The following is a 15,237-nucleotide window of genomic DNA, read 5'->3' on the forward strand; positions in this document are numbered from 1 at the left end:
TACAACCGTATATAGAGATTTACAACCGTATATAGAGATATACATATAGATATCTATCAAATTAACACATTTATCTTTGTATCACTAAATACATCCAGCGACTTGTAATCACCATCATCTGCTATTGTTTTTGTGATAAGTCTCTACATAAGCTGTGTCGCATCCCTGGCTGTAACCATGGTGATGAAATCCATATATGGCTCTCATACCATCTGCTATGACCAAGAGCACGTGTTTGGCAGAGCCCTATGGAAGCAGCATGGCGCCATTCATCTTCCCACAGATCATTGCATTCAGGAAGACAAACAGGAACAGAAATGTAACCATTCAGAAGTGCATAACGGCAAGGGATTAGAAATCATTGCACATAATCACAAATCATATGTGGTGCATTTATTATGATCACCAGTTTGCACAAAGCCAGCAATGATACAGACAAGAACGATGCTTAAAATAGTTTTCTTTTAATAAATAGGAATATTAAAGAAAGAGGATGAATTCCTTTGAAGCGATTAACGTTATTTGTCTTCAGGTGTGTGTGCGTTATTTTCTGCATCTGTCAGTTGTCTGCATGTTTGGAGGAGAGCTAAATAACGCCCGACAGTCATTCATTTCAATTTCAGGGCCGAAATAGTTATTTAGAAAATAATGGGTGGAGTTACATTCGAATAGATAGGAGTGTCCAATCAGAACCCGATATGTTCTTACGTCATTTGTCAAACGCACCAATAACGACGCTGCATTCCGTCGACAACGACGTTGAACTCTTTTTGAATTTCTACTCTAGTTAACTGAAAAACAGACACAAGAGAAGAAGAACCTTAGGGTAATCGCAGAGTAACCGTGAGGGGTTCTTACTTTAGTTCTGGTAAGATTATGTATTTTTTGTAGAATGTAGTATATTATTGTTGAGAGTGGGATATGTCTAAAGTCTTTGTCGTTATAAATTTATTTGATTGATGTGTTAAAACCAACCACGTGATGATTTCGTATTGTGTCCTAATAGCCGGGTTTATCTATAAATGAAATAAACCTCTTTTATAATCTCTCACAACCGTGATTCTAATTTTTATGATTATTATTATTATTTATGGAAACGAAAGCAAATTATTTTCATCCTAAAGGTCCTCTTTTCAAATTTCACGTGATATGAGTACAAAACAATTACGTTACAATACATGTCCTGATGAAATCTATAACGTTATTTTTTCTTTTTAAAGTTATTTTTACAATACATTTATGTACTAGTAAACTCTTGTGACATGTAAGCTCTGTCACATAAATAAATGTATTATAATTACTTATTTTAAGTCGTTTCTGTTAGTAGCAAACTAAATTACTACAACATTTAATAGATGCATAAAATGCGAAATATGATTATTTTGTGACCCCAGTAAGTTGTCAAAATCAAGTTTTTTTTTGTCAGACTGTGGTGACATTTTAATCGATTGTGCTAAAAATCCGTTTGAAACCATGCTGTATTCTCCGTTTATTAACTGCACTGAATGCTAAATGTGCCAATATTTATAATTAATATTTTTTGAGATTGTTGTATGATCTGATAGTGCACCATATTAGGTGAATGAAAAACACACTTTATAAGAAAATTGAAGAAACATTAAATTGTATCAATACTTCAGTGTGAATAATACAGTGTGAATACTTCTGAACACACTGAACTGTAATAATAATTGAAATTTTAAATCATTTTAATTGTGTATATTATTGTATTATATATGATCAATTTTTTATATATTATTTTGCTTCAGTTTTATAGTCTGTTTAATGTTGTACATGATTCTATAATGTTTAAGCTGTGTGATTGAAGGTTTTACAGAACAAATGTCTACCTTATTGCATTTTTCAGAGCATGCCAGAGTGTCTTTGGTGAGCAACACAGCATCTTAAGTAAGTATGAGCTGGGCTGTAGAAGAGTGGAAGGATGGCCTTCCTGCAAAGGCCTTACAAAAGATCCAAGAGATTGAAGGGCAACTTGACAAGATAAAGAAGGAAAGACAGCAGAAACAGTTTCAGCTGGATTCCCTTGAAGCTACATTACAAAAACAGAGGCAAAAGGTCAGTTACCTGAGAAACAATGGAGTACATTTCCTCTATCGCATCTTAATGAATGCCGTTAAATTTGCATCATATGTGTATTATATTTCGTTACAGATGGACAGTGAGAAAAGTGAAGCATCTGCCCTTAAGAGGGAAAATCAGTCTTTGGTAGAATCTTGTGAAAGTCTGGAAAAGTCTAGACAGAAACTTACACATGACATCCAAACAAAGGAGCAACAGGTGAATTATCTGGAGGGTCAACTCAATTTGTGCAAGAAGCAGATTGATAGACTAGAACAAGAGGTCAAAAAGTAAGTGGACAGTGTGCCTAAGCTGTCAATATAATATCATCATTAGTCTTTATGTATAAGTAAATAATTGAATAACCTTCAAATATTAGAACATATTGTAAACAATAAGACCCGTCTTGGCTTAATTTGACCTTTTTCATTCAGGTACAAGCATGAGTTGGAACGGTCCCAAACTTCACATGCTTCAGAAATCCAACCATTTAGTACGCCACAGAAAACTTTTGCAACCCCTGCGACACCTAATCATTGGCAACAGGGTAAGATATAAGTTACAGAAAGCAAAAAATGCAATTCAGAATGGATACAACACACTGTAACACTGTAATAATTGCATCTTCAGATTCAAAATTAAGTGACCTACAGGAAAAGTACAATCGAGAGGTTGAGGAGCGGAAAAGGTTGGAAGCTGAAATCAAAGTCATGCATGTAAAAGTAAGTAAAATACATATTTTTTTGTTTGTGAAAAGAGCCTTGTTGCTAGTTATTATATTAATTTACTAAATAATAAAAATGCATCTCTTTTTTTGTAACACTTGAAGCTTCTGAACCAGTCTGCAGTGAGCCATAAAGACATTGCAAGACAGCAGGCAGGGTCCTCAATTTTCCCTTGGCAGCAAGACCAAACACACAGTCATCAGTCTCTGACTGTGATTGAGACACCCTCTAGCAGAAGAAACGGACCCTCTGGGATATCATGGTCTTACGATGACACACCAATTAAGCCCCACCAGCCGTTCACATCAGGCACTCAAAGTGACACAGCTGGATCACAGCAGATGGAACAGCTTAAGAATATAAATCAAGGTTGGCCTGACCTTACAGATGGATTTATTTTTTATTATGTACATGAAAATATGCTTTTGAGTATAGCACTACAGTGATAATCTTCATATGCCTTAAGGTAACACATTTTGTTTCCTTTTTTTTTTTTTTTTTTTCTTATGCTGCTCAGATCTAAGGTCAAGGGTTTCTGAGCTAGAGCTCCGTCTTCAAGCTCAAGAGAAGGAAATGAAGAATCAGGTCAATAAATTCAGTGAAATTCAAAGTCAATTCGAAATGGCCAAGAAAGATCTGGCAGAAAAGGACAAACTCCTCAGCAAGTCCAGAGATGAACTCACAAAATCTACAGGACAGTATGAGCAGTCAGTTTCTAAGGTATAGGTCAGCTTAATGCATTTATATTTTGTTATCTTTTAAGCTATGTCATATTAAGTTATGTTGTATACAGTGGCCCCAGAAAAGTACTTGGAACACTTAAAATATATGAATGTCTTTGTATTATATTACAAAATATTAAAAGCACACTTTCAGGAAAATCATTGCACAAAACTGTTTTGAACTATTTTGCTTCAAAAGTGTGGTTGGTTATTACAAATAATTGCCACTTGGCTTGATGTTTTAAAATTGATTATATTTTATGTATAATGTATCAAGATATTCAAACGTTAGGTGTCCAGTTTTAGAGGCCACTGTATGTATTTTATATGTTGTGTGTTGTTCAGTCTTTTGGTTGAACAATAGGTTAATTCATGTGAATATAGTAGTTAATCTTTGGTTGATTTGGCTCCTCAGTGTTCATCTCTTGAGATGAAGCTGAAGCAGGTAACAGAGGAGATGAACTGTCAGAGACATAATGCTGAAAGCATGCATAGATCTTTGGAGCAGAAAATCAAGGACCAGGAGAGAGAGAGTCAAAAGGTCTTGTCTTACTGTCATATATAATTCATTTAACATATATTTTATATTTCTGAATGTTGGATGAGATAAAACTAAAAAAAAATTGTCCTTTCGCTCATTTCAGGAACTTGCACAACTTCAAAGCTCCCATCAAGCTCTTGATCAGCAATTTAACCAGGTTAAAAATAAAATGAGTATGGAGATCCAGCAAGCCAAAAAAGAGTACAATGTTTTGCAGTCAGATGTGGATAAGGTAATTTGAAAATTCAGCTATGAATAATGTTTTAGGCATGGTATAAATAACACGTTTCTGTTCATTATATTTTCTCTCTTCGTTTCTTTTCGAGTTACTTAACCCAAACATGCATAATCACAACAAAATGTCACTGGTTTCAAAGGTAACTGCTCTAAAGAATCGACTGGAGAAAGATTTGGAGGAGCTGAAACAGAAACTTCTCAGGTCTGAACAGGCATTGCAGGCCAGTCAAGTGAAGGAGACAGAATTAAAGAAGAAATTTGATGTAAGTTGCATGGGTGTCTGTTATATAAGATAAGGTATTAGTTTGCTTGTTTTCATTTAATAATAACAGATTTTACTTTATAGAGTATGCAGAGCATGCCAGCATTTGAATGTGTTGTTTCTTCTCCTAGGAGTTGCAGAGAGAGAAGAATACTCTCAGTTGTCAGTTAGATCAAGGAATGAAAAGGGTCAAACAACTTGAAGAGGAAAAACAAAATACTGAGCAAAACCTTGCCAAAAGCCGTACAATGGTGGATGATTTAAAAGGTATGTTACAAAAGTTTATAAAAAATTTACCAATTAAATGTGTTGCATTATAACACTTTAAAAACAAAGATTTCAAAAAGAATCTAAAGAAATACTTCATCTTATCATTTTTTTGCTACTTATCACTTGCTACTTTCAGTTAAGACACAAACCCAGAGTGAAGAACTGACTGAGCTTCGCAAAAAATTGGACCATCAAAGTGTATCATCTGCTCAAGAATTGGAAAATTCCAAGAAAACTCTGGCTGAAACAGAAGCAAAGAATATGAAGAGTCAGGCCGAGTTGCAAAAACTAGTTCATGAAGTTGAACTCAAAGCTAATAAGATTTGTGTGATGGAGAAAGAAAATGAAGACCTCAAAATGACCTCAAACTCCTGTCAGAAAGAAGTTGCTGAGATGAAGAAAGAGTATGAGGCTCTTCTACAGTGGAAAACCGAAAAGGAACAGTTGATTAATAACACTGAATCCAACCGTGAAGAAATGCTGAGTAAAATTGCAGATCTGGACAATGATAAAGCCAAACTCAATGATGCTCATGATGGTCTCCAGAAAACGATGCAGGATTTAGAAAATGAGAAGATTTGCCTATCTGGTCAGATTGATTCACTCAAAGGTGAACTGCTTGTAAAATGTGTGGAGCTGGAGGAAAAAGGTAGAGTATATGAGGAGCTTCAACAGCAGTTACGTGAGACACATCAAAAACATAATAAGGAAATGGACAATTTGAAGCAACAAATCACTCTGATGCAGGAGCAGGTGCGTGAGCTTGAAGCTAAACTGCATCAAGAAACAAGTAAAGTGGAAGGATTGGAGAAGACCCATGGTCAACTCGTTGCTGAATATGAAAGTGCTTGCGACCTGGCTAAATCAAAGGACTCTATTATTGAAATGAACAGAACTGAGATTGAGCATCTTCAGGAAACTTTTGCCTTGCGAGAGCAGGAGCTAGAGAAATTTAAAGAGGAGAAAGACATGTTAGCTAAAGAATGTGAAGACCGCCTTGTACAAAACAAAGAGCTGGAACAAGAAAAACTGAATGTGGAAACATCCCTGCAGGAGGTACTTGAGAAGATTGCCCTCTTGGAATCAGACCTAAAGTGTCAAAAAGATTTAAATGCAGATATCCAAGGAAAGTATGATGCTATTTCTAAAGTCAGAGAAGATCTAGCAGAGAAAGTGTCTTTAGTGGAAAAGAGGGAAAAAGATCTTATTCTTGAAGTTGAATCTCTGCTACAAAAGAATAAGTCATTCTGTTCTCTTGAAGAGCAGTTTAATTGTCTTGTTTCTGAGGCAGAAGAAACCAGAAGTTCCCTGGAAAAAGTAAAGGAACTACAAGTTCAGACCGCCACCGAGTTGGAAACTCAGAAGACAATAGCTGAGAATCTTGCAAAAGATATAGAAGAAGAAAAAAGGAAGGCATCAAGCTTAGAGCATGATAATGCACTACTCAAAGTGAAACAACAAGAGGTCGAAAATAAAGCTAATGATCTAGCTGAGAAGTGTGAAAACCTCCAGAAATTCCATGATGTTGTTTGCCAAGAGAAAGAAAATCTTCTTAAACAGGTTTCTGAAATGACAGGAGCACTTGCTGAAAAAGATGCAGTGGCAGAAAATATTTTGTTAATGCAAACTGAGCTTGAGGCCTCAAATCATTTGTCCACCACACTAAAGAATTCACTAGAAAGTCTTCAAAAACAGTTCGACTTATCTGCAGAGCTGAATTTAAGTCTGGAAAAAAATGTACAAGACATATCTGAAGAAAAAGCGTTATTCGAGACAAGTATCAAGAAGCTCACTGAAAGACACAACAAGGAATCTGAAACTCATGTCTCTGAAATTGAAACTCACCTTAAAAAACAAAAGAGTTTAGAGGAGCACATCAGTGTACTTGGAGCAGAATTACAGAGTAAATGTCTAGAGGCCAGAAATGCTTCAGAGAAACTAGAGGAGGCTGCTCTTGAAAAGGTAAAGTTGAAGCAAGATCTTGACTTATCTAAGGACCAACTCAGGGAGGTCACTGATTCCTATCAGAAAGTTGCAAAGGAACTTGAAGACTTGAAACAAAGTGCATCTCCGCATGAGCAGGAGATAGAAAGTCTCAAAGCTGCTTTGGCAGATTTAAAAAGCCAAGAAGCTGCAAAATCCTGTGAGATTGAAACTTTGAAAGGAAAACTTCAGGAGGCTCGATCTGAGCAAGCTAAAGCGTTAGAAGCACTGAACGAAAAAAACATTAACGTGAACAAAATCAAAGTACAGCTTGAAATGTTGCAAATGGATCTTGAAGATAATGAAACCTGCATCAATTCATTTGAAGCACAAGTAGAGGCACTGCAAGGCAATATCAGTGTTCTTGAAACAAAGTTAGGTGAGAGTGAGGCACAGAGGTCCATCCTACAAGCAGAGCTCGAGTCCGTCAAAGAAGACTATGCAAAAAGCGCATCTGAAGTGTCACAGCTATCTGCATGTTTGGAGAAAACGCAGAAAGAACAACAATCCAGTTCTGCATTATTCACTGAGTTGGAGTCTTTACGTGCAATCCATGAAACACTTAAAGATTCCCTTGAGCAAGCGAATTGTAAGCAGGCAAACCTTGAAGCAATGTACAACAATCTTATGGAACAAAAGCTTAAGTTGGAATCCGATTTTCAGGAATCAAAAGCAGATGCCCAGAATTCCCGTGAGCAAATAGATCAATTAAAGCAGTCAAACGATTCTCTGGTATCTCAAATTGCAGAGCAGCAAACATGCATAGAACAACTTCAATCTGAGAAGATTCTTGCAGCAAACTCTGATGCAGACACACTGAAAAAAGAGCAAACTGCAGATGAGAATGACCAAGATATTTGTGAAATGCCATTTGCTAACACATCTGTTTTGCCCTTTGAAGAAGATATTGCTGTCCTGGGTATTTCATCACCTGGAGAGCATCTTGATTCACAAGAAGAGGCCCAAACGTCATTGCCATCAGATGAGGATGGCAAACATATACCGCTGAAAGATCAAATGCAAAATAAATCCAGGGAGCTTGAGGAGATGTCTCATGTTCTTAAGGAGACTATCAGAACCATGGAGGAGCAAACAGGAATTAAAATAGAACAACTCAAATTACAGCATGCTAAAGAGCTCCAGAGGATGGAGGAGCAAATGCTCAGTATCAGAAATGAGTTAGAGGCCAAACTTAAAGAAGAAAAGCAACACACAGAGATCTTGTCCTCACAACTGGAGGCAACCATGCAACAACTGCAGGAATTGGACCTTGCATCATCCTCCTTGCTGGCTACTGAACCCTCCCAGGTAACCTATGTATTTCACAACATAAAGCTTACTTAAAGGTGTTTTTACTTTGAAGTAAATTTATCATGACTGACTTATCTGCACATTTTTACTATGGCACCAATACAAAATAAATTAGAAAATGACAGATTGCACCTTTAAATTGCTGCATTTTGAAAATGTACCTTGGTAAAATATGAGTTTAAAGCACTGCTTATATCAAAAATCTATTTTATTTAATTTCTCTTCATTTGTATTCATATTTTTTTCCCATCTTGATCAGGAAATGGAAAAAATGACACATGAAGCACAAGAGAGCATACTGCATCAACCTGAACAGTCAGACTCCACTCCAGATATTAGCCCAGAAAGTGAAACATCACTTGTGGAACTTGAAACACTTAAGGAAACTCTAACAAAGCGAGAAGCGGAGCTTGTTCGTTTGCAGTCCCTGTTTGAAGTCTTGGAATCTGAAATGGCAGCTAGAAATGATTTGTGCTTGGACTTGGAGGGTAAAATTCGTGAAATTGAAATCGAAAAGACAAACGGCACAGACAAGTTGACGTCCATTAGTCAAGAAAACAAGAAACTGAACAACCACATTGGAGAGTTGACAGAAGAGATTGATTCACTTAGACTACAGTTGCAGACCTCCAAATGCCAGCTCTCAGATGTTATGGAGATGATGGAAAGCTTAGAGATGGCAAAAGGTGAGTGGAATGAGAAGTTTTTCCAGATTGAGAGTGAACTAAAAAGAGTGCGTTCGGAGAAGGCTAATTTAGAGAAGCACATCCTGTCCATGGAGGCTGACATAGATGAGATACAAGAACGGAAGCAGAAGCAAGCAGCAGAGCTTGAAGCAGCTAGGAGGACAAATTGCAGCCTTGAACAACAACTTAATATAACTATGGCAGAAGGTGGGCGGCTTAAAGAAGAGCTTATTTTGTGTGCTGATGAAAGGGAAAGTGAAAATCTCTCCTTAATGAAGTGGAAAGAAAAGGCTGAGCTTCTGGGGAATAGAGAAACCGATACACGAGAACTTATAAAAGAGCTAGAAGAGGACATTAGGATTGGGGAAAGAAAAAACGAGGTGACCGCTAACCAAATTGATTTTCTGCTGAAAGAAAAAGAGCAACTCATTCAACGGTCTCAAAACCTTGAGAATACAGTGGCTCTTTTGAATGAAGATAACAAAAATCTGCTAAGTGAATTGAATGGTTTAAAGAGCGATGAGAATTTTGCTTCAAGAGAGTCTGAAAACATGTCTTCCAAAATCCATTCACTTGAGCATGAGAATATCAGGTTGTCCCAGTCACTTGAATCGTCCCTTTTGGAGAAAGGTGAAATAGCCTCTAGGTTGATTTCTACTCAGAAGGAGGTAGCTCAGATGAGGCAGGGCATTGAAAAACTGAAGGTACGAATTGAATCTGATGAACGGAAAAAGAACCACATGAGTCAGCTGCTCAAAGCTGCCCAGAGGAAGGCAGATGTTCTTCAGGACAGCATTGAAAAGCTGGAGAGAGATAAAGAACTTTCTGACCAGAATCTAGAGGACGCCATTCTTCAAGCAGAGACTGCCAAAGCTGAGCTCGAGGAAGTACAGGCTGAAACACAAGAGCTTACCAAGAAAATTGAAGAGATGGTCAGTGAGCTGAAAGATCTCAAGGAGGAGAAGTATAAACTTGAGCAAGAACTTCAACAAAAGAACAACCTAATTGATGAATTGCAGTTGTCCAATCAAGCAGCTACTGAAAAGCTTAAATCTGTTGAAGAGGCAACAATGAACCAGCAACAAATAATTGAGGACTTCCATTTAAAAGTTGATGCCATGGAGGAGGAACTTCAACTCTGTAGAACAGAAGTAGAATCGAAAGAACAGAAAGCACAGGATTTGACCACTCAGTTGCTGTCTTTGCAATCAGAAAACAAAGAGTTTTCCCAGAGAGTCCTTGAATATGAAAGGTGTCAAGCGGAGCTTCGTTCATCCAACCAGTGGCTCTTGAAAGACTTAGAAAACAAGCAGCAGGATCTTAGCAAAGAAAACGCACGACTTCAGTCACAAATAGCTGAGCTGCAGGCACTATCTTCAAGTCAAGAAGAGCGAGATGAATTGAAAAAGGACAAGGTTGAGTTGCAGTCTACTATTGCACAGTTGGAGGAGATGGCACAGATGCAGTCTACCAAGATAGAGGTATTGCAGACAAGTGTAACTTCTTTGGAGAATAATATCCAGCATCTGGAGAGCCAACTTGATGCTATGAAGGTCATGAACTCCGAAGTAACAGAAAAGGTTTTTTTTTTTCATCTTTAGCTGTTCTTATTTTGTTCTTGTTTTTATTTCACATATTAATTTATTCATATTACTTTTCAGTTAAATGCACTACATGAGAGCAGTTTGCACCTGCAAACACAACATCAGCAACGACTGTGTGAGGAAAGGGAAAGACAGAATGCTTTGGAGATTAATCAAAATCTATTGACTTGTCAACTGTAGGAGTCTCAAAAACAAATCGAGACATACAAGGTATGAATTCTCCTTTACCATGTTTTACTGGCTTCATGAATGTTCAGTCTCTGCTTACACTCCATTTTATTGCACATTCCAGCTCAGCTTAGAAGCATTGACAACAGAAAAAGATGGCCTACAGAAAAATGTATCTGATATTCAGGAAAGTCATGATGTTCAGATAAAGGAAAACAACAGGAGGCATGAGGAGAACCTGAAACGTGTACAGCAGCAGGTGGGCAGATGTAACACTGCAACAATGTGCTTTTTATGAGAGTAGGACTGTGCGTTCTTGCAAGAGATGTTACGGTAACAATGCATAATAATAAGAATGAAAACTTTAATTTTTTTTAAATAGAACTAGAAAAGAGTTATCTTGAACTGTAATATTATTTCTCATTTTACTGTATTTCTGATCCAAGTTCTTCTCTGTTTTTCTCTACAGAATGAGATGGAGCTTAATAAACTGAAGGAAGAAAGTATGGCGGTTGAAGAAAAGGCTGCACGGTATCTATCAGACCTCAATAGCTTCAAGTCTCAAAATGCAGATGTGGACTCTACCTTCAAGGAGTTACAAAACAAATTAGAACTTTGTAAAAAAGAAAAGGTATTTTTCTTTTTCCCCATTCCTGTAATATATAATAAATATTTTTAAATTCTGTTCAATATTCAAGTTTTAGTCAAATAATTAATCGTCATATTTATTGGTAGGCAGAGTTAGACTCAAAGGTTGTGCGCTTGTCCAAAGAGAAGGACAGTGCTATGAGTAAGATCAATTTGTGGATGAAGTCGTGCAAACAGCTGGAGAGTGAGAAGGAGGCACTTCAGGAAGAACTTCAGCAGCAGGGACAACAGATAGCAGCACTGCAGGCCTCACAGAAACAAGGTATGAACAAAACAAGAAGATAAGCACTTGGTCTAATAGTAAACTTAACTTGCATTGGACTGTCACCTTACAAGTTGAAAAGTGTAAGACAAAGAAACAATAATTAAAATGAATAAATGTATCTGGAAATACAGAGCATCTTTCTTGTTAACAGGTGATGCCGGCATTAGTGACGCCCTGCAGGAAGAACTACAGGAGCTGAGGGAAGCTCTGGAGGAAAAGAGCCGTGAAGCGGATGAGAGCATGGACCGATACTGCAGCCTCATGGTCAAAGTTCACAAGCTCGAAGAGACCAATGAAAGCCTCAAGAACCAGCTCAAGCAGTTGAGCACCCAGACAAAGACCCCCAAGACCAGGAGGTCCCTCAGGTCTGAGAAGACTGACCTGGAGAACAGTAAACCAGTGGAAGACAAAGCAAATGTGCCAGCAGGAAAGAGACAGAGAGCAGCAGATGACACCCCTAACAAAGCACAGGAAGCCTTGCACTGTATCACCAAGAGACTGAAAGCTGCGGCTGCCACACCTAAAGCCACACTAGATGTAGAGGATGAGGATTTCAGACCAGAGGGTTTGCCTGATCTTGTTCAGAAAGGTGAGAGCCAGGTTATCGCAATTTGTCATTCTCTGTAGTCCACATCAAGGGTACATTCATATTCATAGGAGTTCTCAACAAAGCTTTCACAAGAAAGAAATGTTTTATTGATTGCTATTTTTACACATCTACATCACGTCTTTCTGCACAGGTTTTGCAGATATTCCAGTTGGAGAGATGAGTCCGTTCATCATTCGCAGAACCACAGTGCAGCGCTGCAGCCCTCGTCTGGCCGCCCGAATGACTGCGGCTCAGCAGAGCTCAGTTTCAGCAGAGCATCCTGTGCAAATCTCCAAACAGACAGTAGAGGGCAGAACTTCAAACACTGTGAGTAGATCTGCCTCTGTCTATTTCCTGCAACTACATCTTTTAAAGTGAACAATGAAGAAACTTCTTCAATATAAACTTTTCCTTGAAATAAGTGCAAAATAAGATTCAAATTGATGATGATAGTATTGATTCCAATACCAATGTCTGTGTAATATTAAAAACTGTATATATGAATCTTCCAATGGCAATATTCCATTGTGCACAAGCAAATAGGAAGATCTAATATTTCTTATTTTATGATGTTCATTATAGGGCTCAGATGGGCCCTGTATAATGAATTTTTCTTATTATTGTAGTAATTTTTGTTGTTTTCATCATTTTTATTAATTGTTTTTTGATATATATATATATATATATATATATATATACTTTTCTATTTTAAGTTAAACATTTTTATATAATTTCAAGTTTTAAATATTATTTAAATTTTTTATTTTAAGTAACTTTTTTTAAGTGAATTATAATAACCATGGTGGTTTCATGCAATGTGTCAAAGATTGGCAACTTACAGGTTTGGAAAAATACAAGCAATTTGTCATAAAGCAGCCAACAGTATTAGCAGTACTGTAATACCAAATTGTAAGAGCAGACCAGAATAATTACAGAGCTAGTGTTTTAAGTTATTGTAAGAACAAAAATGAGGGAATACCATTAAAAAAAACACATTGTGTAGCTGAAAACATTTAGTCATTCTTTAACCACGGGAGGGCATCACAGACCCTCAGAAAAGGTTACTGCAGTCTGTAGTTAAATAATTTACCGCCCTTAAAATTACTGACCATGAATGCATTTCCAAATGAAACTCTGCATGACATTTCAGATTAGATGGAAAGAAGTTAAGTGCTCTGAAGCATTAAAGCTCTCCTGTCAGCTTTTGACTTCATTCGAAGTTCTAATCATGTCACCTTACCCCAGGTGACCATTTCCTGGAGATTTTCCCAGTTATTCTTTAAGAATTCAAGGGGAGTCAGGACCACATGCTGTAGAGTAACTTTTATGCCCCAGATATACGATTCACCACCTTGAATACCTGACTCAGGATGTAGTTAAGCTTTTATGAAGGCTGAAGTTCTGCATTCCTGCTTCCGTGTGTAAAATGTAAAGGAGTACTCTGGGTTCAGTACAAGTTAAGCTTAATCTACAGTACTTTTGGCATAATATTTATTACCACAAAAATTTATTTAGACTTGTCACTTATTTTTTGTTTATACAAAAATAGAATATAGCAAGCAAGAATATGAGTTACTGTGAGGTACTTGTAAGTGAATAGCGTTACAATATAAGTGAATCTATTGGCTATACTTTTGAAACATTGTATAAACATTTGTGCACGTAGACCCTCAAAAAATTGGCCCTTAATTCCATAGCAAGTGCTTCACCATAAGTTAAAGTTGTTCTACAATTGGACCTATTTAATGGATCATAAAAGCTGAAGTTCTTAATGAACAGCTAAGCTTCAAGTGAAACCGATGCGAGCCGTTGGCAGGAGCATGGGGAGGATGAGCAAACCATTAGTCAGCTTGCAGCACAGCCAGTTTTCAATTACTATTCAGCACTTGTTCTTCTCCTTAAAGTACATGCTGGGTGTATAGGTTTGGAGAGGAGAGAAGATTAATTGATTGCAAGATCTTATATTTATGCATTTGCACTTGTCCACATCTTGACACTTCCCCAGAGAAGTGTACAGTACGAGTTGTTTTGAACATTGATATTGCCGCTGGGCATTCTTGGCAGCCCAACATTGCTCGCTCTTGACATCATGTTCATGTACTTTCAGGTCCAGGTGCCTAAGGCGATCCAGAGCAATGCGGCTGTATTATCTCCACTGACCAACAGTCCACAGGAAAACAGCTGTGAAAGCCCAGTGCCTGCTATAGAGCAGAAAATTAGCAGGCGCTCTCGCAGCTTCAAAAAGACCCCGGAGAAACAAGAACGGGTCAGTGCCTCTCCAAAACAAAACGACAACTGCCAAGTTCAGTGATTAGTGGAATGCCATGTGAATTTCTCTTTTTTTTTAAATGCTATATTTTTCATAATGTTTATGCACTGGCTTTTTAGCTTTGTAAATAATATACAAGGGCAGCTGTACCATATGTATTTTGTTACATTTCTGATTTCTGTATCTCGTTTTTCTTTCTTTTTTACTGTTTCAAGACACAAAATGATTGATGTTTTATCCTTAACACAGAATAGCTGTATCATTTTATTGCATGTATTATAATGACCTGATATCTTTTATCCTTTTGAGTTTTTTTTTTTTCTTTTTTTTTTTGCTTTTTAGCTTTGTAAATAATATACAAGGGCAGCTGTACCATATGTATTTTGTTATATTTCTGATTTCTGTATCTCGTTTTTCTTTATTTTTTACTGTTTCAAGACACAGAATGATTGATGTTTTATCCTTAACATAGAATAGCTGTATCATTTTATTGCATGTATTATAATGACCTGATTTCTTTTATCCTTTTGAGTTTTTTTTTTTTTCTTTTTAGAAACATTTCAACTAATCACTCCGTTTTACTGTATGTCATTGCTTTTTCTTACTACTTTACTAAAGTTCACTCTGCCTTACAAATGTTTGTTTGTGTACTTCTGTTCTCTATAAGTGGCCTTTTGGCTGTTTACTCACACACAAGAATTGCAGCAGACTTTATTGGTAAGGAATGATCAATTACAGCCTGAAAGCATTAAGCTGTATAATATGTAGAGATTTATATGCAGACTGTCTAATACAGATGTCTACTTTTATTGGACACGTAATGAGCAGGCATCTAATTCTCAATCATTTCAGGTTTTGACTCAATACAGGTCTGCCCA

The 15,237-nt window shown here is 37.0% G+C and overlaps 1 protein-coding gene and 1 long non-coding RNA gene across 2 annotated transcripts; one reads left to right on the forward strand and one right to left on the reverse strand.

Annotated features, from left to right (window-relative positions):
* Nucleotides 1–147: 147 nt before the first annotated feature.
* LOC107752787 (uncharacterized) lies at nt 148–2,247 on the reverse strand. The gene is made up of 3 exons (XR_001641386.1): nt 2,086–2,247; nt 1,851–1,992; nt 148–273 (listed from the first exon to the last, which is right to left on the reverse strand). It is a non-coding gene; the product is annotated as an uncharacterized LOC107752787 (long non-coding RNA).
* Nucleotides 1,900–14,608, forward strand: LOC107752786 (centromere protein F). The gene is made up of 19 exons (XM_016568853.1): nt 1,900–2,076; nt 2,173–2,369; nt 2,514–2,626; nt 2,710–2,801; nt 2,909–3,173; nt 3,322–3,524; nt 3,942–4,067; nt 4,171–4,299; nt 4,445–4,567; nt 4,698–4,833; nt 4,973–8,127; nt 8,390–10,396; nt 10,478–10,630; nt 10,713–10,847; nt 11,058–11,219; nt 11,324–11,498; nt 11,653–12,090; nt 12,242–12,417; nt 14,198–14,608. The coding sequence occupies exons 1-13, from the start codon at nt 1,915–1,917 to the stop codon at nt 10,598–10,600; spliced, it is 6,831 nt and encodes a 2,276-aa protein (XP_016424339.1). The 5' UTR covers nt 1,900–1,914; the 3' UTR covers nt 10,601–10,630; nt 10,713–10,847; nt 11,058–11,219; nt 11,324–11,498; nt 11,653–12,090; nt 12,242–12,417; nt 14,198–14,608.
* Nucleotides 14,609–15,237: the final 629 nt, after the last annotated feature.

This window comes from Sinocyclocheilus rhinocerous, unplaced genomic scaffold (genome assembly GCF_001515625.1).
Source record: "Sinocyclocheilus rhinocerous isolate Xijiao unplaced genomic scaffold, SAMN03320098_v1.1 scaffold61, whole genome shotgun sequence".
In the NCBI taxonomy this organism is placed as follows: domain Eukaryota; kingdom Metazoa; phylum Chordata; class Actinopteri; order Cypriniformes; family Cyprinidae; genus Sinocyclocheilus; species Sinocyclocheilus rhinocerous.